The following is a 23,746-nucleotide window of genomic DNA, read 5'->3' on the forward strand; positions in this document are numbered from 1 at the left end:
ACTGGCTGCAGGCGGTGGCACCTCTCCAGCTGGCGGTGACACCTCCAGCTATCACGGGTTGCCAGAGGTTGCACCGCTCCAGCCAGAGGTGCAACCGCCAGCAGCTCTGCCCTTTAAACCCACACTAGGGCCGGCTATGGAACCGACCCCAACTCACCCCCATTTCCTCCTCCATTCCCATTTCACTCCTCTAAGCCTTCCAAATACCTCCCATTTCGGAGCAAAACATCAAGAATCCTTCCTTCTCTTGAAGATTTCACAAAGGTACTCTCTAAGAAGCTCTTAAATTCTGTTTTATTCTTCATTTACTTTAGCTCATCATCATCCCTCTAAACAGCAGTAGTTATGGGATCTAGAAGATCCTCAAGGGACAAGGGAAAGAGGAGATTAGTAGAAGAGTTTGATTTCACTCTTTTCGATTCAAAATACCATGCTGAAAAATTTCCCTCTTTCGAACTTAGATGTATTACTAAGGGAAAATACGTAGATCTAAATGAACTAAGAGACTTAGAGACCATCCAATGGTTTGCGAACCTAGATCTACTTCCAATCTTGCAGATTAATGAACCCATCTATCCTAGGCTTGTTAGATTATTTTACAATAACATACAAATAGATGATGAAGGAAGAATGTCCACCTATCTTTTGGGACAACACATCTCAATCACTGATAAATTCATTTGTGATATGATAGGCATTCCCATAAAAAGCATAGGACTCTACTTTAGAGGATCATGGGATGATGAAAGTATTGGAACATCCTATGTTGAAGCCTTAGGAACAATCTTTGCCAATCCTAACATAGCATTGGTTCCTAAAAGTTGTGAACATCTATTGCCTTTGAACACTAAGATACTTCATTATATCATGACTAGTATAATTCTTCCTAAACAATACCATCATGATGAAATAAGTCAACTAGAATTAGGAACTATGTACTCTATCTTGAAGGGACATGACATCTGTTTTGGCTATCTTATTCAACAAAATATGTTAGAATTATCTAAGAAAGATATGATGCTCCCATATGGTGGTATAATCACTAGAATAATAAAAGCTTACGACATTCTAATATCACCAGAAGAAGAAGTAATGAAAGTAGATCGATACAGCATAATAAACAAAAATCTACTTCACCGACTAAGATGTTACTATAGAAACGGTAACTGGGTTAGACTCACTAGAAGGACAGATCACCCTCAATCTGAACCAGAACCGGAAACACCAAATCACCCTCAATCTCCTCCGATCCTTCCCCTTGAGGAAACACATCCAGCTGAGCAAACTCATACATCCATCGAAGAAATTGGGATTCGTATGGATCGATTCGAACAGAGACAAGAACGGATTGAACAAAGACAAGATCAAATCCTATCTGAGCTGCAGCAAATTCATAGTCAATTTGACTCCTTGTTTAGGCACTTTAATTTTCCACCGCATCAATGAACTTATTGAACACCTGTTGTTGTTGTAAACTTCTTATGATACTCACTTCTGATGTACTGGCTGTAAACATCTATTGTGGTAAAAGTTACTGTTTGTGATACTCACTTCTTATCATTACTGTTTGTGATGTGTCCAAATTAAGAATGTTGTGCTTTGAAACTAAAAGTTCTGAAAATCTTGTGTTTTGATTTCATTCGAAGAAAACTAGGAATGCTCATGTGTCCGAACAAATAAGTTAAAATCATCTTTCGGACTATATTGTATGATCAAATCACTTGATTTCCATGATTATATGTGAAAATCTGCAACAAAATCTTGTCCGAATGCATCTTATTTATGAAATAGATTTTCTCGTACACCTTCATGAAAATTGAGTTTCTGAAATAGACTTGATGAAGTGATTCATGTGTATGTATTCCATCTTGCAAAATCTTTACAATGGATTATAACACAAAAGGGGAAGAAGTATTTAAAGCAATCTATGTAAAATTTCTGGTATCATAGTTACTATGCTTTTTGTTGATGACAAAGGGGGAGAGATATATGAATTGATAAACACTGCCATGATTAGAATGATGCTATAAACACTGCTATGATTATGCCATCCTTGCATCACCAAGAGATAGATGAACATGTGCTAAAGTTTGTATTATGCCCTGAGTTGATATCTTATCATGAGAAACTTGCTAGAATAGTTCAAATGTGTGCATCATGTAATAAGTTTCACAGCTGTATATGTTAATGTTCACACTACATGATGAATAGTTACAAACACAATCATACAAACTTATTGATGCATGGCAAACCCTGACTTCATTCTTGAAGAGATACATCATGATGAGTATCATGATGGGAGTATTGATAAGTTTAACTGATCTAACTTATCAATACGTCACTTGAATTCTTAGGTCTTGAATTCAAGGTTGACTTATCTCAACTATGGCATATAGACAGGGGGAGTTAAGGATAACTCCATTATCAATTGATTGTCATCATCAAAAAGGGGGAGATTGTTGAATCTCGGATTTTGATGATGAAGTCAATTGTCATTTGTTGTCTAATCTATGTGTTGAGATAAGTGTGCAGGATTAACTACGATAAAAGATAGACAAGCAACAGGAGTTGCGCCGGAGTCAAGTTCATGATCACGTTGGGAGTTCGAGAGTTCGACGGAAGTTCGGACGGTCGTCGGAGGTTCTGCGAGAACAGATCCGAGAAGTCCAGAAGCTTGCCAAGCGAAGCTCGTCGGAACTTGCCAAGTGGATCGTCGCAAAGTCCAGGAGTTTGCCGGAAGTCCGCAGGAGCATCACCGAGGGTTCATCGGATGATCGACGGAAGTTCGCCGGAAACTCGCCGGAAGGAGCGATTGACGCACCGAAGCAAAGCTGCAGAAGTTGTCTTAGATTTAATCGTAGTTAGCACGTTGATTAAGTTGGAAAATGGGAGGTGATCCCATTGGCTTAATCTTGGGGCAATTGGGCCCCTGAAAGACTGAAATTGGGCCGAATGGAATGAACCATTCGGACCCTGATTGCACCAGGCGGTGCAACCTCCCCAGCCAAGAGGTGCAACCGCCCAGGCTAGGCTTTCCAGCGAGACTGGGCGGTGCAACCTCCCCAGCCAAGAGGTGCAACCGCCCAGGGCTCAGTCTCCAAGCGAGACTGGGCGGTGCAACCTCCTCTGTCAAGAGGTAGCACCGCCAGAGCTCAAGTTTCGAGCTCTGCCAAGAGGTGCAACCACCGAGCTCGGTCTTCGAGCTCTGGCAGAGAGGTGCAACCACCTCTGGCAGAGAGGTGCAACCACCTCTGGCAGAGAGGTGCAACCTCTCTGGTCAGGAGATGCACCGCCTGAGCTCGGTCTTCGAGCTCTGGCAGAAAGGTGCAACCACCCCTGACAGAGAGATGCATCCGCCTGAGCTCAGTCTTCGAGCTCTGCCAGGCGGTGCAACCTCTCCAGTCAAGAGGTGCAACCGCCTGATCCCGGAATTCCGGGATTTGATCATTTTGAGCTCGAAATTTGAATTGGGTTGGGGCCTATATATACCCCACCCATTCAGCACTGAAAAGAGAACAGACCTACACCGAAATCTTGATCTTTTCTGTGATTCTAAGAGCTCAAAAGTGTTGTAAAGCCTTTAAGTCTCCTCCTTCTGTTCTTCAAGTTTTCAGTTGTAAAGTGAGGAGAGAAAGGTCTGTAAAGGTTGTCTCCTGAGCCTGTCAAAAGGAGAGAAACTGTAAAAGGGCAGTTTGGCCTTCGCCTATTGAAGGAAGGCCCCTAGTTGACGTCGGCGACCTCGTCGGTGGAGGAAGCCAAAAGTGGAGTAGGTCAAGGCTGACCGAACCACTCTAAATCTCTGGTTTGCGTTTATCTTTGAGCACTTTATCATTACTGCAAACCTCCTTCATTACTACTGCTCTCTGCGCTTTCAAGTTCTAAGTGCTGTTCTTCCGAATCTGCATTCAGACGTAAATCCGTATTTTCGTACATTGCAGTTTACGTTTACGTTTGATTCTGCAGAACTGTCTTCCGTGCTTTTACGAACGAGTTTCTTTGCAGTTGACACTTACATTTTGATCCTATTGATAACTGCAAACTGTCCTCTACAATTTTACGAACGAGTTTCAACATTTAGACGTAAAACTGCACTTAGACGTAAATCGACTTTCCTCGCACAATCATCAGATCTCAGTTCACGTTTACGTCTTGATTTCAACTGCATACTGCCTTCTGCGAGTATACAAACGAGTTTCAAAGTTCAGACGTAAATCTGCGTTTAAAACGTAAATCTGCGTTTAGACGTAAATCTGCGTCTAGACGTAAATCTGCGTTTAGACGTAAATCTGTTTTTTGCAGATTACTTTTTGAGCTGTACAACAGCAGCACATTGTCTTTATACTTCTGCTTAAACTGCCTCTAGACGCAAACTGTGTTTAGACGCAATCTGCACTTAGACGCAATCTGCGTTTAGACGCAATCTGCGCTTAGACGCAATCTGCGCTAAGACGCAAACTGCGCTTAGACGCAATCTGCATTTAGACGCAAACTGCGTTTAGACGCTAACTGTGTTTAAACGTAAACTGCACTCAATCATAAGTAATCTTAGAATCGGCTTTTGCATCATAACAGTTTTTATTGAACGAACGCAGCTTTTGGTTTTTAATCGCTGTAAGATTTCCGCTGCACTAATTCACCCCCCCCCTCTTAGTGCTCTCGATCCTAACAACCTCTAGATTTCCTTGCACTACCTTTGCCTCTCTACCTCTCTGCCTTTGTCCATCACTACGACCTCTGTCATTTCTTCTTCCTCGATAAGATAAACTTTAATACTTTTTAAAATTTAAATTACACATGTCATTATATTAATAGTTTATTTTGAGTTAGCATATTAGACTTTAATATCCATTAATTCAGATTTGATGGGAGATGCTTATATACTATGTTTTTAAAAATGTATAGGTTATTTTAGATACAAGTAAACCATAAGGGCTTGAGTAGTCCATAGTCAAAACTAAAAGAGCTAAAATAGACCTTAATCCTTTTTCTAAATTTAAATTATATATATTATTATATTAATAATTTATTATGAGTCGGTATATCATATAAGTAAATTTTAATGTTTGTTAATTCAAACTTGTTGGGAAAGACTTATATACTATGTTTTTTAAAATATAAAATTTATTTTAAATATAAAATAAATTATAAAAACTTCAATAGTTTAGGAGGAAAATCACTAGTGTTAAAATGGATCTTAACATTAAATGTAAAAAATATTATTATATATGTCCCACTAACCTTTTTGAATAAATAAATATGATATTAGATAAAAGTGTTTTTTATCCTTAAACTGAGATAGGATGTCAAAAAAAACTTGTTTTCCTCCAAATGTGATCACACTCGAAATTAATTTTTTATATCAAATTGCCGATCAAAATTGACGTTGACAGTAACCTATTTGTGGAGACTCAACCCAGTGACTTAAAAGATGAATCTTGTGCAGCATGGTAAAAGTAGTAGTAATCACCAACTACTCAACATGGTTTTCCTGACTGTGACTTGATTTGACTTGCGCAGATCAACCAGGAGACCAGCTTCAGCAACAAGAAGATGTAAGACTCGAGTGGGACACTTGAGGTGTCCTTTCTTCTTCTTATTGGAAATAGTCTTCGGAAAAGATAAATTGTTGTGGACTGACACCATTGAGTATCATCATCTTTCCAACCTAAGGTTTATGTTGCTTTCGGTATCCAACTCCCAAGTAAAAAATATCTTCTGATCTGTCATGTAGAAGTAAATTTGCATATTATTTTGGTACCGACAAATTTATTCATTTTGTTTAATTTTAAAATTTTATAATTACGAGTGATTACCTCATTAAATACAGGTCATCTATCTATCGGTGTGTTGATTCAGTCAGATTTATTTTTTGTTAGATTATATAATCTTATTTAATTGGATAAGATATATTATAAATTTGATTAGATTCTGATTGTTAATAAGATATAATTATTATAATATTCTTTAGAATTGCTATAAATGGATTCCTAATTACTTATTCTAAACAAACCTCTTGTTATAGCTAATAAATAGATAAAATTTATTAGAAACTCAATACTTGACGTTAAGAAAATTTTATTTATTAATTTATATATTTAGGAGAAAAAGAAAATTTACAACCACCAAATTTCTCAGATGGATGCAACACACAGATTGAAATTCCCACATAATAACCAATATATAAATCAATAGTAGCTAGAATAAAAAAAATTATTATCTAGTTCTTATTAGCCCTTATTCCATCATTTATAATTATCTTGTGAATGATAAAAAGAAAGGAGAAAACAAATCTAATTCTGATTATGGAATTATAGATCGACAATATTGCTTCTCTCGGATTCAACGACAATAAATTTAGAGATCAGATAATTTTTTTAAAATAGTATTAAAATGCACGTAATCCTATCTTGATCTATCATTGTTTGATTTTAATTTTAATATTAATTTTTTACATAATAAAAGTATGATTATAATTTTTATACTTACACTACCTTATAGCTCTATTGCCTCTCTGGTTTAGGTGTGATGGCACGAAGTCCAAAAAAACATAAATATTCCATCATGGATGACTGAGCTTCGTAAAGTAGAAAATAAAGATGAGTTCTTGGAGGTAAAAATTTCCTCTCTTCTCCTCTTCTCTTGGGAGAATGAGAGGAGAGCATGTTTATTAATCCTTCTTAGAAATAAGAGTCGAAGTCGCAGGATCGCTAAGAGAATTTCGATGCACTATCAAAAGGATTTCTATTAATTTGTGGTGCCAAAATATAATTTTTTTATGGTTCATCTTCAGCTGCCAAAGGCCATATCAACATATTTGTCGCTCCTCTGGACATAACGTCACCCCACCCTAGTCTCGAAGAGCATGCGAGGCAAACGTAGAAATGTTGAGGTGATGCCGAGATGGGAATCGATGTCACTCGAACTCTTTCAAATCTCAGTAACACGAGACCATTCTCGCAGTGTTTCATCCATGAAGAGAATTGCGTGTGCAGGATATGCTCGTTAACCTGTTTTGTTTTGATGATTCTTTCCTTATATTAGATGCAAAGAATCTTATCTACCCTAACAGCTGAGAAACGAGTCTTGCACTAGTAGCACTGCTGGAGGAGGAAATATGTTGCCACTTCTTTACATCTGTTCCTCTACATTGCTTAAAGCAATCCTTATCCGATTAACTAAGGTCCAAAAATTTGGTCACAATCTTGACTTTTCTTGCTTCGATGCAGAGTACTACCATTGTCGTCTACCTAATTAAAGACTTTGGAGGTTTCAGCCTTTTAGGCTGGAAGAAGAAGGAGGATAAAAGACTACTCATTTTGACTCATTCTATTCCGCAAAGCTAAGCATACATGCATTGTGCTCAGGCTGGTTAATCTGACAGTAAAGCCAGCTTACTCGTGCTTTTTATCCATGCTCAGAGAACATGATCCACTGGATAACCTTATGTCATGCCTGTAAACATATAATTAGTACTGTAGTTAAGAAAGTCCTCTTGTGAAGTAGTCACTTTGCAGATGAAATCAATGGTTTGGCATGGTTCTTTTGTTGTTCCTGGAATCTGGACTCAGCTTAGTTCTTCTCTCTCCATTTCAATTTTATCTGCTTGTTTTTGCATCACTTGAGTCCCTTAGAAACTAATGGGGAATGATTCCTGCTGCTAAAAAAGAGAGAGAATACTGTCCAATAGTAGTGGTTTTCCTATATGTGGAATCAACTATTTAAGCAACTATGCAAGTGGCAGTAGAAAGATGGCCTCTCTAATGTCAAAAGTTCTTCGAACATTGAGTTTTCAGCATCAGATTCCATTTCTTTCGGAAGAAAGGTCAAGAAAAACATATTGGCAGTGCAGGAACATTTTTCAGCATATGGTATCATCTCTACCTTGTTCTATTTGTACAGTATATGGTATCAGCAGAAATATTTTTCAGCATCAGATTCCTTTTATTTTTTTTGAAGGAAGGTCAAGAAAAATATATTGGCAACACAAGATTAATATCCTCTATGACAAATTCCTGAAAAACAGTCATCTTTTGAGATTTTTTCTCAAGAACTATCCTCATTTTCAGAAATCCCTAATGATGTTTTTGTTGTCTAATACCTAAAATATCCCTAGTCACCTATCCTTTTTTCCCTCTCTATCCCTTCTCTTTCTGATGAACCAATCCATCCAATTATAATATTTTTCCCTCTGTGTTATACTGTTTTCAACAATGACAAAAAAAATACTGTAACAAATTATAAAAATACCATATTACATTATTTTTGTATTGCATTATAGTGATTTCTGGTTTTATTGAAGACATGTAAACACTGTATTTTTATAAAATTTATATATGTTACAATATTTTTGTATCATGTTATAGTATCTGGGATTGCTGAAAATACTATAACACAGTATAAGAATATTATAATTGGACTAATTTATCTTATGAATCAGTCCATAAGAAAATAGAGGAAAATAATATTCCAAATATTAGGCTTAAAAAAAGAGATAGTGTTAAAATTTTCTGAAAATGATTCCGAGAGAAACTCATAAAGATGAGTTTTTTTTTTTTTTTTCTGAAAGTAGGCTCTATCAGCTACCTTGTTCTTTGTACAGTACAAGTATTTAGTATCTGCAAACCTCAAGTGTTTGGCATCAGAATATTCATCTAGAAATCATGCATGTATACCAGAAATATATGACTTTATCTACTTGTCTTTCTTTGTACTGAGCCATGGTGGACAGAAGCTTCCAGCCTCATGGTATTCTCTTACACTTGAAGCTTGACTTCTAAGAGTACACAGAAAACTTAGTCATTACAGCTAGAACTGGTGATTTGTGTTGGATTAGTTGCAGTGTGCACCCTCTAACTTATGTTTTGCTTGTAGTACTATGTGGGAGTGGTCTCCATCCCTAACACAATGATACTTCATAATTCTTTTATAGTTCATCTTTTATGATTGAATAATTCCTCTAATTGCAAAAGTAAGATTATATAAATACATCTTTTTGGAACTAAATTTTGCATGAGACAAGATTATGTATATTGACATCTTTAGATCCAGTCTTAACACATCAAGAATATTACTGTTATTGAAGTTGTATACATTTATTAGCTGTAGGACTAGAGCTGATCTTTTATCATTGAATGATCATATTTCATGCTGTGAAAAGAATCTGTCTGTTAATATATATATATATGTATGTATGTATTTATATATATGTATGTATGTATTTATATATATGTATATATGTATATATATATATATTTATGTATATATATGTATATATATATGTATATATGTATGTATATATATATTTACATATATATACATACATATATACATATATATACATATATATATACACACATATACATATATAGATATATATATATATATATATCTTTTGATATCTTGCATCAAAAAAGAAATTTGATTTTATATGAGATAAGACTATGAATAAGTTAATTGAGTCCTTATTGCCGATGTTGTATGAGGTTTTAGGGCTGAAAAGTAATTTTGGAATTATAACAGGAATCAGATTGCTTGGTAATTAATTTCTTTAAAAGACAATGAACTCTGAAAAAAAAAATCATGAGACATTAAGGTTTGATTTATTTAATAAAAATATATATTTCAGGGAGCGAGAGGAGAACTCCGAAACAAAAAAACCTAAGACATTTACAAATAATAATATACTTGTGATCAACAAAAGATGTAATGGTTAAATATGTTTCGTTTATATTCACGAAAAAAAATCAAAAGATGAGTTACCTCCACTCAAGCAAAAATTCTCTAATACATCTCTCACATAAATAAAAAAAAATTATATTTTTTTGAAAGAAACTTAAGAATATTCAAAAAAAAAATATACCTTATTTTTCTATCTAACATATTTATAGAAGAATCAAATCTTAATTTTTATTGATTTTTTAAAGACGGGTTAACTGAAAGAAGAGTTGTATTTTTTTTATATTTAATTATTATTACACATTAAAAGAATTATATTTTATTTTGTGATTTACATCTTATTTTTGATTTTTTTAGGTTATTCTTTTAACAATTTTCTCCCCCACGTAATTGACTGATCACAAATCCAAATCTCAAGTCTTCTTTGTTTTCTCTTTTGTCGGCAAGACTAAACATGTACATATATCTTTTACAATATGACATATGTTGACCTCATGCAAATTGTCAAGCACAACCCACATTTTGTATGAGATATTGCTGAATATTAGGAGACGAATGGATAAGTTAATTTAAGTCAAATGAAATAAAATTTACGTACTCTCTCTCTCTCTCTCTCTCTCTCTCTCTCTCTCTCCGCCACCGGCCACCCACCAAATCTTTTTCTATAGGAACACAAATCCCCTTTTCACTTTTCCTTTCTCTCCCTCACTTTTCCGCCCCTTTTCCTCTGTCTCGCTCTCTCTCTCTCTCTCTCTCTCTGCGACTTCTTCTCTGATCCCACGTAGAAGACTGGGGTCCCATCAAGTGGAAAGGCTAAGATGACATGAGCCCCCTTTCGTTGGCGTCTCCTTCTTTCACTTCACATTAATTTGGCCTACCGGTCTCCTCGCTGCTTCCAATTGGCCATTGTCTCCGCGCCTGCACCTACTTCAATGCTATAACGTCCGGAGCACGGCCATCGTCTCCGTCCCTCGCCCTCCCGGTGACGTCCGAGGCCAGAAGAGAGGGAGGTGTGTGGTGCGGGGCCGGAGACGGCGACCGGGTCAGCCGTGGATTCCTTTCTTGGTATTCGTATCTGCTCCTCTTTTTTATATTTCTGTGTAGGAAACGAGATGTTGCGTACGATAATTGGGGTCTTTTTTTAATGGACGGGGTTGTTGCCCTTCGATCTCGGATGGGGGTGCGTGGTTGCAGGGGGCTCCCGGAAAGGCGAAACGGGTGGGCTTTGAGGAGGCCATGCGAAGGGGGAGGAGGAGCTGAGATCTCGACGCCATGGATCCGCCTTTCTCCGGTGGGTTTCCGACTCTTTTCCGCCTTCGGTACGCGTCGTTTGATTGGATTGCGGCTCGGGTTCCGTAAAGATTGGTTTTCGATAGGGGTTTCATGGCTTCATGTGGATCTTTCGCCGCTTGGTTTGGTAAAACTTCGATTTTGGAAGGTCTTTTCTTGGTTTCCTCGAATTTTCGGGCATTTGGTATGATGATGATCCGACTTTGGAGCTTCCTTGTGGGTTTCTTGATTTCTCTTTTTTGGTTATCTGGAAATCATTTCCTCTGTCACGTGTAAAGATTGTCTTGTTTGGCTTAGCTGGGATTTATTTTAATATGTGGCACGCACAGAGAGGCAAAGGAATCTGATTCTTGGTTCTATTTGTTCGCTTGGAATCGTTTGTATGCTTAAAATTGAGCGTCGTCTTATTCTTCCTTTTTCTTTTATAGGAGATTTTGGTTGGTTTCTGAATCCTGATCTTAGCCAGGGGGTTTTGACATGTCTAGAAAATATTTATCTGTTCAAGTTAAAATCTGTAATGTTCTTTATTAATTCGGTAGAGAACTATTTAGAGCCGCTTAGATTGTTGATGCATGCGATGGCTATTATTCCATTGCTTTAATTACTTATTGCTCATACAGAAATTTGCATGAGAGTTCTTCTTAATACTGTCCTTCGACTTCCATTATATGTTCAGAGGACCTATGTAAACACCCAAGTGCTCTTTCATCTGACACTTCATCTGTACTGGTCCACGATGATGCTCTCTTAGATGTTGTATGAATCTGGCATTTGGATGATCGGATCATGACCACGAGTCTTTCTTATGATGAAGTCTGTGTTAACTAATTTCTCATTGGATGAGATGTTGACAGGTCATAGGCTTGTTTCTGTTTCTGTTCACCTGCCATCTTATCCCACTACTGACACCGAAATTTTCACTCACTTCAGGATTTGTTCTTGACCCTTCTAAATGCCGCAAGCTGAGTATAGATGACAAGAGAGAACTCATCCATGAATTGTCTAAATGGCCAGACAGTTCTACTGAGAAACTACAAACTTGGAGCAGGAAAGACCTTCTGGAGATCCTTTGTGCAGAAATAGGGAAGGAGAGGAAGTATACGGGCTTAACAAAGCAGAAGATGATAGAATACCTTTTCAAACTTGTATCTGAGAAAAAATCTGGAGGACATGTGGAAGCCATGAATTCAACTCCTAATCCACCTAACCCTAACCCTCAAACTCCACACAAAAGACACAGAAAGAATGAGAACCCGTCACGTCTACCTATTACTGCAAATAATCTTCCAGCAAGTGAAGGAAATGAGGCTGTCATTAATGTGCGATACTGCCAAAATCTAGCATGCAGAGCCACTCTGAACCTTGATGATGCATTTTGCAAACGCTGCTCGTGTTGTATCTGCCACAAATATGATGATAATAAGGACCCTAGCCTTTGGCTGTTTTGTAGCTCGGATACTCTTTCTCAAGGTAATCCATGTGGTTTGTCATGCCATCTTGAGTGTGCTCTCAAGCATGAAAGAGCTGGTATTGTGAAGAATGGAAAATGCACAAGCTTGGATGGGAGCTATTACTGCACATACTGTGGAAAATCCAATGACTTGCTTGGGTAATTTCTTCCACATCCCTTTGAATTTGTTAGAATTATTTCCCTGAAATATTTTCAGTGCTCCTTGCAGTGTCTAGTGGTTGTTAACATCTAGATATCAGTACTGGACCTTTATTTGTTTGATTATGAGCTTATGACCTATTTAAATTCCCCTTTATTTTCGTAGTCAATTTTTTGTCTTTTGAGTTCTCAACTCCTTTCAGATTTCAACTTTCAGGACATATTATAAGATCGGCTCTATGAACTGATAAAATGCTATGTAACCTATCAGTATCAGTGCAAGCGGATGAAGTTGTGATGAGTTCAAATGGTCAAATTACACGAATAGAAAACAATAGTCATGCTGATGAGAACATGATAATATAGGAGTCATTACAGACACAAAATTTGATGTATTTCTGTCAGTATTTCTCCCTAGCAAGTTGTATTAGACACTCTGGTTTGTATTGAGAAATGGTGTTGGTCAATTTGTGGATTATCCTCCAGCACAAATATGGACATGTACTCGATCACCAGTAACACAAATGGCCTGCTCGAGCTGGAATGGTGTTTGATTTCAAATAAACACAATTAAATAATGGATGCTTGGTGTATGACCTTTTGAGATTACATAATTGGTGTGAAATAAAGTTGAACATGGTTTTAGGTTGTGGTTTCATGATATGGTTCTTAAGGGATTACTGGCAAAGTGAGAGATAACAAATGTAAAGATTTGCAATGCTGACCCACACCGTATCTTTGTCTACTTTTCACTTGCCTTTGTCCGAAATGTTCACCATGGCAAATGTCAAACCTTTGTTTTCCATCTTTTATTGTCATGCCTTCAGACGTTTTGTCAGTACATAAGGCATCCATCAAAGTAGGTTTTTACCTTGTACCTACGAACAAACAGGTTGTTTTTTCAAGACAAGCCTTTATTTCACAAAAAGGGATTTTCTTTCTGGTGAAAGACATAATCCTCATAATCTTTTAACTAAAAGAATGATACCACTCTTGAATATGGATTTACATATCTGACTTGAATCCTCTATGTTTTAGGGGTGAGAAAATTTGCAACATGAGCTTAATTTTTCTAGAAAACATAATTAAAAAAATCCCCCAATTAATCATTAATTGATGAAATTTTAATTTCAAATCACTATCTTCTGATCATTGTCTACAAGATCAGTTTAGCTAGCTTATAGCCCTTGAAAATTTGATGGATTGGCCAGTTCCATTGGATTGTGCTTATTCTTGGTCAGTCTTGATTATTTAATTGGGCTTAGTCGATATTGGGCCTGAAGCTAATTCACAAATATCTCCACTCCCAATCTGACTGAGTTTACCTATTCAATCTAATCCCAAATTTCTATGGTGAAAGCTAGACTGAACTTGATCTTGTGAACCTTCTCTCAAATGGTCAGAAAGGTCAATTCATTGAGATATTTAAACCTTTGCTGTGCTCCGTGTAGTACATGCAAAGTTTCAACATTATGAGCCCATGGGCAAATTCCCTTCTCCTTTTATGGATATAATCATTTTTGTTGACATTCTTTTGTTTCTGTTATTGGATCTTTCATCTCCAACTGTAAGTTTGATTGCAGAACTTTCTAGGATGCAATTGGAAAAACTATACCATTTTTATTATCATGATTTAATATATTCTTCACTGTTGAAGTCTTCGCAAGGACATGTACTTACATCATTCAAGCATCATTACATTTTCTGCTTACCATCAATTCCTCAGTAGCGAATCCCATATTGATAAGCAAAGGATGATGATGATGAGACTAGAAAATTGAGTCTAAGGGTGTTTTTGATGCTTGTCCGTTCAAATTCTGAAGCACTGTTTTAAAACCTGGATATCAGAAATCTCTTATATGATCCACCTAACATTATTATTGTCTGTAGGATTATTTATAATGATATATTGGAAGTGCAAGGAATTTTTCCATGGGATTAGGCTTAATAAAAGTTTGGAATCAAGTACAATAATTGCTAGTCTTACAGGGCAGTTCTAATTTAGATCCTCAAACATTATAAAAAAGAAGGAAAATCAACAAGAATCTATGAGAGTTTATCATGGCTGCTTAAACTTACAAAAAAAAGGATTCTTCGTTCATTTTCATGATAACCCAAACAACAAATCTGGTAAATCAATTTCTGAAAGTGTCACATTTATAAAGTGATGTTTTGACTTCATTGACTTACACAAAACCAAACAGGCACTAGAGGAAAGGCCAACTGGTGGTTGAACAATTTTGGCCAGTCTTTTTAGTGAACCTATCAGGCCCTTTGAATTTTTAGGCTTAGAAGATGGTAGGTAATTAGAGTAAACTTTGTCATGCATAACAGACTCCAAATTTCCTAATTTAGGATCAGTTGGGGTGCAGATTTGGTTAACTTCAGATTTTTTCATGTTTTGCAGATGCTGGAAAAAGCAACTCATGATTGCAATGGATGCACGACGAGTAGATGTATTGTGTTATCGGATTTCACTTAGTCATAAAATTCTTGAATCAACAGAGAAGTTTCAGAGCTTGCATGAGATAGTTGACACAGCAATGAAGAAGTTGGAGGCTGAAGTTGGGCCTATTAATGATTTACCAAACATGGCTCGTGGAATTGTCAACAGACTTTCTGTTGGTGCCGAAGTTCAGAGAATGTGTGCTTTTGCTGTCAAATTATTAGATTCTATGCATCTACTAGCCTTCTCTTCTGATACTCAAGTTCAGCGTAAGCTTCTCTATGAATCTGTCTTGTCTTCAAGAGTCCTGAATATTTGGTACTTGTTTATCATGCAATGTTCACTTATTTGTGGATATGTTCATTGCAGAAGTAAGTTTGACATCCTCTAGCTTCATCAAATTTGTAGACATATCCCCGGTGTCGGTTACTTTGGTGTTGGGTTATGATGATAATTCAGCTTTATCACAAGAGATGGCTGGTTTTACCATATGGCACCGAAAAGCCGATGCTAGGGAGTACCCTAAGAAACCAACCTGTACTTTGTTTAAGCCAAAGAGGAGGTTTCTGATAACAGAACTATCTCCAGCTACAGAATACATGTTCAAGGTGGTAGCCTTCAGCAGCTTCAGTGAGCTCAGAATGTGGGAAGTTGGAGTAACAACGGAAGGCATTTCTTTGGATGATCCAGCAGGCTTAGCTGCAGATGTAAACCCATCCAAACCATATTGCCAAAGCCCAAAAACAAACAGTAGTGGCCTATCAAACCCATCGGAGGGAGATGAATCTAACAATAATGTTGTTGCATATACTGACCTCAACAAGTCACCAGACAGTTGTTTTCATTATTTTGAGAAGCCTGATATCCTTGACTCGGAAAAATTATCAGACCACATACAGAAAGATGAAAAGAGCGAATATGCAGGAACAATAAGTGGAGCTGAAGTTATGGAGGCTGACGAAACACCAGGGCATTCTGGTTCTGCATTAGATGAGGAGCTGAACCCAACAATTCAAATGGAGTCCCACAAGGATTCCACAAACTCTGTGGAGAATAACCAGGCAACTGACATCCCCAAATCAGAGAATGAATCCAATGCACCTACTGCAGATGAGATGGTTATCGTTCCATTCGGGCATCCAGATCAAACCTTACCAGTTACTCACCGTGGGCTGGATACCAGTCAGGAAGGTCCTGGGAGAGGTAGCAAATTGAAACTTGGCATTAATTTGCTAGAGAGTGGCCGTACAAATTCAGGTAGGGAGCCAGCAAGTTTATCAAAGAAAAGAGGTAGGGAGAAAATAATGGAGATGTGTGCTAAAGAAGGCTCCTTAGAAGGGTCGTATGAGTATTGTGTGAAAGTGGTTAGATGGCTCGAATGTGAGGGCCACATCGAGACCAACTTTAGGGTCAAATTTCTAACTTGGTTTAGCTTACGGGCAACCCCACAGGAGAGAAGAATAGTGACTGTTTATGTTGATACTCTGATTGATGATCCTGCGAGCCTCGCGGGGCAGCTGGTGGACACCTTCTCAGAAACAATCTGCAGCAAGAAACCACCACCGGTGCCGACTGGCTTCTGTATGAAGCTTTGGCATTAGGACTTGCCAAGCTAATTCTTATTGATTATCCATGAGCCCTGATTCTTTGAACACAAATTGCCATGTTCATTCTTCATTGAATATATCTTTATGGTTCAGGAATTGCAGGAACCCCTTATTGTCAAATTAAACTGTCTACTTACATGACTGTAGTTTCTATCCATAGAATTTCTGTATTTCTTCTGTTTTTCTCTACTTAGGAATCGTGTAGAACTACCCTACACTTTTCTATGAAACTTATGCTCTCCTTAGATAATAATTTTTGTTATGGATTCCTGTAATATGATGACAACTTTATCTTTTAGGGTTACATTGATATGTTGAATTAGCAGGCAAATTGTTAGTCTATATTGTGGAGAAGTCACCTAACAGAATGTGAATTTACTTGGAGCTGATTTGATCTAGATTCTGATAACATGGTTAATACTTCTTGCGAGTTGACTGCAAAGAGATGATTCAGGCATGATAAGGTAAATAGATCCTATATCAGATTGGATCGAAGCCAAAATGTCAGAGATAATCAAAATTCTCAGGATAAATTATTTTCAGATCAAGGATAAGGATGAATTGATGTGTCACTTCAGAAGGGAATGGTTTTCTCTTTATGCATAGCATTTGTCATCTTGCAATTGAGGGGTATCAAATATGGAATATGATGGCAGGTAATTTTCTTGTGGAAAATAATGGCAAGGTGTGAAGAATTTGTGGAGCACTGCCTAGTGCACAATGATGAAGTTTTTATTTGACAATCAATGGAGTGTACATATTCCCTTTTATCACATCTCCTCTGATGATTATTGGATTTGGACACTGCATCCATTACTTGCACATATTTTTTTAATGGCTTTTTCCACAGGTATGCTTGGATAAAATTAACAAATGATGTGGTTGGAAGGCAATTTGATGCAAATATTTTCTGTGGAAACAACTTCTCTTCGGTACAGATGAAAAAAATGCAATGCCTTTTTGTTTATATGTTCATGCAAATAAATTATGGTTCTCCAAACTGCATGTATCCTTAATATTCTTGTATAATTAGGTGAATGGTGCATGGTTAGAGGAAGGTTAGGAGGTAAGTGAACTCTTCTTTCAAAAACTAAGAGCATCAATTGCTAATTCCTTATGGTAAATAGCTTTTTCCATGACCACCTTGTCAACTTCAATTCCTCTTTTACATAGCTTTAGCACTTTAGTGTGTGTCTTCTTATTATATTTTGGAATGTGAAACTCGAGCGGTATTTATTTTTTATGTGAAAAAAACAATTAGGCATTCCATCTTCCGAAATCATATTTATTTATTTTTTTTATGGTGCTCATCAACTAGGATAGTATCCATTCATTTTGATGGGAGGTTTTCAACTCCTTGGATGTGTTTGGAGTTTGCATACATTTCTTCTCTAAGCTTGTGCTTCAATAGAATTGAAGATGTATCACGACCCATTTAATTGAGTTACATTGGACAGATAACCAAACCCATTCATTACATTTTAATGTAGCAGAGTAAGATTTCATTAATGGTTTACTTTTCTTGTTGGGCAGTAACCATCAGAGAATTAGCTGAAAGATTGAGAGTAGAAAACAATTCAAAATTATATTTTTGTTATGTTAAATAACTTTAGCAATGAGATTTCAATTCATAATATCTTTTTATTGTTTATGATCTTATTGTAAGAATCTATAAATGTCTTTATCATCTTTTTTTTTTTTTTCTCTTAATCGTGAGTGACAAGCAATGTCGAGTGACAAATGACGTCCACAACAATTTCGGATGAATGTAAATGACTTCATCCCCTTAATCGTGAGTGACGACGCTCGTCGTCTATGGTATTGGACAACGGAGTGGTATTAGCATAGTTAGGGTTCCAATTGATGAGGGTATAATAAAATTTTATAGTTATTTAAATAACTTAAATAATTTTATTATGAGAGAGTTAGTAAATTATATTTTAGTATTTTTTAGGGATTGCTAATAGCAAAATGAGATTGCCAATAACAAGTTTCCTTCATAATATCATATATATATATATATATATATATTCTCTATGCTCTGCATTATCTGATTTTTTTTCAAAAATACCTAATTTCTTTCCCTTTTTTTAAAGAAAGTAAAAAAAAGAAAATTCATAAATAGAACCTTATGCTGTTCATTTTGCAACACTTGCTAATCTAAAATACATTCTGTATTCATTCAGTTTTGAGTGTTACTTCACCTTCAAAGTGTTGATTGCCAGTAGATTTGTTGACTCAAATCAAGTCCTTGTTGTACCTTCACAGAATTCCTCGGTTCACCTGTTTTCTTGGTGAGTTCTAACAGCTGCAAGATTTGTTGTCTCAGATAAGAATCCAGCAATGCCAACACCCTCCAGAAATAAATAAGGGAAACTAAGTACAGTTGAAGAACAAATCTTTACAACCTCAACCTCAAGTTTGCCTCCATGTTGGACCAATTCATGCCCGCCAGAAACTACTTCCTCCAGTGTCTCACAGTATACAATTGCAAGCACTCAATAGTAGATTGAAGCTCTCCGATGTTCTTCCACCTCCTTCAACTATAACCACAAGTCTCCTCTGCAAACCCCACCTTTGATCCGACTGTATCATACACCACCCTCAGATTCTTCTGCTGGTAGTTCCCGATGATCCCGATCTCTTCTTCGTAAGAAAGGCTTGCGAAGGCCAAGCAAACCTGAGATGCGTCCGGCTTGGCGAAGTACAGAACACCATTGACATCCACATCCACCTCTGCATCGCCATCGAACGTGAATCTGATGGTGGGGACGTCCACCTCCTTGTATCCAGCCAAGTCGAAGCAGGTGTCGAGGATCGAGTACCCAGGCGCAGGCGGATACCCGGAGAAATGCCGCAGGAACTCATCCCTCAGCGTCTTGTAGACGGAAGGAACCAGCCTAGTGATCACGGTGCCGGAATCGATGAGGACTTGGGTGTTGAACTGGGTTGAGGATCGAAGAGCTGTGCCACCGATGCTGATGCCGGTGAGGTTGAGGAAGTAGAAGGACGCCTGTTGGGGATCAGTGATCATTCTGGTGTAGACGACCGGGGTTGAGTTCTTGTAGACAGAGTAGTCGTTGCCGAGAATCAAGGAGCCCGATGAGTCGAATTCTCTGGTCGGCAAGCAGTAGGAGAAGACCCCTCCAAACTCAGGTATCGTCTGCGAGACCAGAGAGAGCGGCGACCTGCCCAGCCCCATCAGACCGGAGGTGCCGCCGAACATGCCTTGGTTGCTCTCGCCGCAGCCGAACACGAATCCTCGGACGGGGACGGCGGCCAGATCGATCCTGTCCCGAGCGAGAACTCCGTTGGTGTAGGATCCGTCTCGGTAGCTGAGGGCGTAGTTGCAGCTGGGCTGGTCGGCGCCGCAAGCGCCGGAGACTCCGGTGGCCATCTGCAGGGAGTCGCACATGGAGGAGTTGCATGGGATGGGTTGGTAGGAAGGCGAGGCGGCGGGATCGAAGAGGGGGTCTTCCTGGGTGTAGCAGGACCGGCATGGCTTGCACTGGACCCAGGTGAGGTCGCTCCCAGTGTCCACCATCACTGTCATCTGCTTGCCACCCAGCTGGATGGTGACGATGTAGTTCATGGTTTGGAGCTTTGCTCCCGAGTTGAGAGGGATTTGAGCTCCTGCTGGTGGTGGTGATGATGATGGTTTCTCCGCGCTGTAGGACATGGCGGCATCATTGATCTGGGACTGTAAGGATGACACTCGTGCATTGTCAAGAGCCAAAAGCTTCCAAGCTCTATCCTCCCTGCTCTTGGTTGACCAGGAGCAGTAACTCTGGTGCTTCATCTCCAGGATTGTTGCACCATTAACCCTTCCTGTGACCAAGAACAACACCCACAACAAACTAATAGGCTCAGTGAAAGATGGAGTCAAATCTTTGCATGCATTTTGAGACTACTAACTTGATCTCTGTGGCAGGCATTTCTCAGAGGTCTTGATGTCTCCAAGCTGCAGCTCCCGCAAGGGCAGCACCTGCTTCTTCTCTCCATGACAGGAAGAGGCAGCAGCAGCAAGGAGGAGGAGGAGGAGAAGGTGGAACCAGGAGCTGTGCCAGGACTCGTTGGCTCTCACTTCCACCATTGTGAAGCCTCCTCGTTGGTGAGCAGAGGGAGGAGGAGGAGGAGGAGGAGGGGGAGGGGGAGGGAAAGGAAAGGAAAGGAAAGGAAAGAAGGGACAAGGAAGAGAATGGTGGGGGGAGGTGGGGATGGGAGAGATTCTTGGATGTGGTGGAATTTGGCATGGCAACAAAGGAGAAGAGGCTGGCAATTTGGACCCACACTGTGCATGAGAAATTATTGGAGCTTCACGTGCATGACCCTCTCACAGACACAGACACACACACACACACGTCAGCTCAGCCTCTGCTGCTGCTGCTGCTGCTGCTGCTGCTGCTGTCTCACTGAGCTCGCTCACTTGCCTTCATCAAGAATTCCTGTCAACCGTTGGGTACCATCTCGTGAGGTCATCGAAGTAGACATGCTGCATTTGCTGTTCTTCCTCCTCCCCACAGTACATCCCGTGAAGGAGGCTTGCTTCTCTTTGTGTAGATAATGACGATGAGTCGAACACCAACTCAACTCAACCTAAGAATTTATATTGCTGATCATATCTTTCTATCTAATACACATGAATATGAATAATAGGTCACTCGAATGCTTCGGAGACCATTTTATTGTGTGAGAAGGGATTGAGATCAAAAAATCTCATTGACTTGTGGTTGGTACAGATGCAAGCATGAACACATGGGGAGGGAAAAGAACTGGTGAATGTATGATATACAGATAAAAGCAAGAAGCCAATCATTCTCCAGTGTTTGGCATCCTTTTCCCTGTTAGCAGCATATATTGCCAATGTAGTGTGTGATATGATGTGCTGAATAGGTGCCTATGTCTCTTCTTGTTTGGTGAAACTTGTGCAAAATGTAGTTGACAATGTTCCACCCACCTATTTTACTGCAAACTCATGACAAGAAGATACTAATACCAAATTGATTTGAATCATATATTGTTGACTCATTCCTAACATGTTAAAACTTGTGTGTTTATTGGTCATCTAATCAAAATCTTTAAGATAAGATATTATGAAACATACATTAATTAGACTTCATCAAATTCCTCACCGAATGAAAACTAGAAAATAGGGAGGAGGATGTGATGTGCCAATGTCTGTCTCTTGATTTGACAGAAATGACTTGGCCCATGCATCGAATTAATTCTCCTCCTCTTTTCATGTCCAAGATGAAGCTTTGTTTGTTTGACTGATTATAATGAAGGTCTGAAGACTCTGGGCCCTGCAAGCTGCATCACCTGCGCTTCCATAATTTCTCATGTCCTGCATCATTCAGCTTGCATGTCCTACGATTTACATTTCCAGTGAGCATTTTGCAGACACTAAGCCTATTAAATGCGAGGGGTTATCGTACAAAAATTCCTCCACTCTTATTTCTTGAAACCAATTTCCAGATCTTAACTTTACATGCTCCATGTTTTTTACTCGATACAAAAATCATACATACACTAACAACTACAATAATAATAAGCTGTAATGTCCCAACTATTTATAAGGACGATTCGATCCATTTTATTTTATTTTATTTTATTTTATTTCATTTCCAGGGAGGCACCCTTGAAAACATGAACGTATATAATATTATTGTCTCTCACAAACATGATGTGTGGGCAAAAAAAAAAATAAATATACATTCTTTCAAGAAAGAATGTGTATAGGCTTGCACTATGAAGACTTGGATCTCTGATGGATAAGGTCAATCTAACCTCACACATGAACACACATATCAGACTGGTGAGAGAGTCATTGGGATGGACTGTGGGGCACAACATTATTCTTTCCACCGAACATACTGGTGTGTGTGTGTGTGTGTGCTCATCAACTAACTGAGTCCAAGATCTTAGACTTGGGGCACATCAGTCACCAAAGTTCTCAAGAATTACTAGCTAAGTTAAGTTTGTCACAGGGCTTAGAAATGAGTTGATAATTAAATTGAGATGGGCCAACAGGCATATATATATATATATATATATCCATGTTATGTAGTCGGTGTTCAAATAAAAAAATCATGCTAAATGCAGATCATCTGCAGTCATAATTTTGTCTGATATAACCCTGACATGGGGGCAATACATTCTTATATGCCAATTGATATGGACATTGTCTGTGTAATCTCATGGTGGTTGCACTTATACTGTGGTTCTTTAATTTCGAGGATGGGTGCTTTAGCTTGAAGGCTTTGATACTGCTTTTTGATGTGATGGGAAAGCTGTCTTTGTTGCAATTGCTCCTTCTGAGCTATGCACAGAGTTTATGATCGTTTCTCACAGGATGTGATGTGTGGTGTTAATGGGACAATGGGAAGTGAGACAACAGACTGCCACCGATAAACAATATTTGTAATTCCTACTTTGTTTAATTTTTTCCTATAGCATATCAATCTTATACTTGTTAATAAGAGAATATACATGAACAAGGTTATATATATATATATAACCTTGTTCATGTATATTCTCTTATTAACAAGTATAAGATTGATATGCTATATTTTCCATGTGTGTAAAAAATGGACATTTTCATCAAAAGAAGTCCGTGGTTGATGATATCTAACTAACTAGTGCAGTGTGTGCAATATCATGACTTGACTTGGTGTAAATACCATTTTATAGTTAGGGCCAGTATATACTTTTTTTTTTTTCTGAATTTTATTCCTCAAATTCCTATACCCGATTAGTGACTTAACCACTGATATATAATCTTTGCACATTATGCCATAGACAAGTAGTCTTCCAGAACCTGATTAACTACTTGGGTGTCTGAATTTAGAACGTATTCCAGACTGGACTGTCAGGCCCGATTAACCGATATCCTTATCAGCAGCTTTATACACATCGAGTCTGCAGATGTCCAGGGAAAAAAGAAACAAAACAAAAGGTAATCCAGATTTGGTTTGGGTCTGGCCCAGGCACTAGACCTGATCTTTTATGTTTCTTTCAGATTGTTTATTGGGCTTCGTCCACTAGAAACCTGGACATCTCTAACAGTCAAATAACCTACCTAGCTGTTATTTCAGAACCAGTTCAAATAACCCACTAAAT

The 23,746-nt window shown here is 38.2% G+C and overlaps 2 protein-coding genes across 4 annotated transcripts; one reads left to right on the top strand and one right to left on the bottom strand.

Moving 5' to 3' along the window:
• The first annotated feature begins 10,450 nt into the window (after window positions 1-10,450).
• On the top strand, window positions 10,451-16,969 carry LOC135612664 (protein VERNALIZATION INSENSITIVE 3-like). 2 transcript variants are annotated; one of them, XM_065109224.1, is made up of 5 exons: window positions 10,451-10,740; window positions 10,870-10,966; window positions 11,896-12,574; window positions 14,982-15,289; window positions 15,390-16,969. In XM_065109224.1, the coding sequence occupies exons 2-5, from the start codon at window positions 10,948-10,950 to the stop codon at window positions 16,619-16,621; spliced, it is 2,238 nt and encodes a 745-aa protein (XP_064965296.1). In that variant the 5' UTR covers window positions 10,451-10,740; window positions 10,870-10,947; the 3' UTR covers window positions 16,622-16,969. The 2 variants fall into 2 exon arrangements, with proteins under 2 accessions (XP_064965296.1, XP_064965297.1); XM_065109225.1 differs by having other exon boundaries at window positions 10,600-10,740; window positions 15,393-16,797.
• Window positions 16,970-18,749: 1,780 nt separating this feature from the next.
• On the bottom strand, window positions 18,750-20,790 carry LOC135612665 (aspartyl protease family protein At5g10770-like). 2 transcript variants are annotated; one of them, XR_010487036.1, is made up of 3 exons: window positions 20,543-20,790; window positions 19,036-20,455; window positions 18,750-18,935 (listed from the first exon to the last, which is right to left on the bottom strand). XR_010487036.1 is itself a non-coding variant. In XM_065109226.1 (2 exons), exons 1-2 carry the CDS (start codon window positions 20,718-20,720, stop codon window positions 19,167-19,169), a joined length of 1,467 nt encoding a protein of 488 aa, XP_064965298.1. In that variant the 5' UTR covers window positions 20,721-20,790; the 3' UTR covers window positions 18,991-19,166. The 2 variants fall into 2 exon arrangements, 1 of the variants encoding a protein (XP_064965298.1); XM_065109226.1 differs by lacking the exon at window positions 18,750-18,935 and having other exon boundaries at window positions 18,991-20,455.
• Window positions 20,791-23,746: the final 2,956 nt, after the last annotated feature.

This window comes from Musa acuminata, chromosome BXJ2-5, assembly GCF_036884655.1.
Source record: "Musa acuminata AAA Group cultivar baxijiao chromosome BXJ2-5, Cavendish_Baxijiao_AAA, whole genome shotgun sequence".
Lineage (NCBI taxonomy): Eukaryota > Viridiplantae > Streptophyta > Magnoliopsida > Zingiberales > Musaceae > Musa > Musa acuminata.

Excerpts from the sequence above, each read along its gene's own strand:
- LOC135612664 (XM_065109224.1), top strand. Across the intron at positions 12,575-14,981 it reads AAATCCAATGACTTGCTTGG|ATGCTGGAAAAAGCAACTCA; the intron begins GTAATTTCTTCC and ends CATGTTTTGCAG. Across the intron at positions 15,290-15,389 it reads TTCTGATACTCAAGTTCAGC|AAGTAAGTTTGACATCCTCT; the intron begins GTAAGCTTCTCT and ends TGTTCATTGCAG.
- LOC135612665 (XM_065109226.1), bottom strand. The coding sequence starts at position 20,720 with ATGGTGGAAGTGAGAGCCAACGAGTCCTGGCACAGCTCCTGGTTCCAC. Across the intron at positions 20,456-20,542 it reads ATGCCTGCCACAGAGATCAA|GAAGGGTTAATGGTGCAACA; the intron begins GTTAGTAGTCTC and ends TCTTGGTCACAG.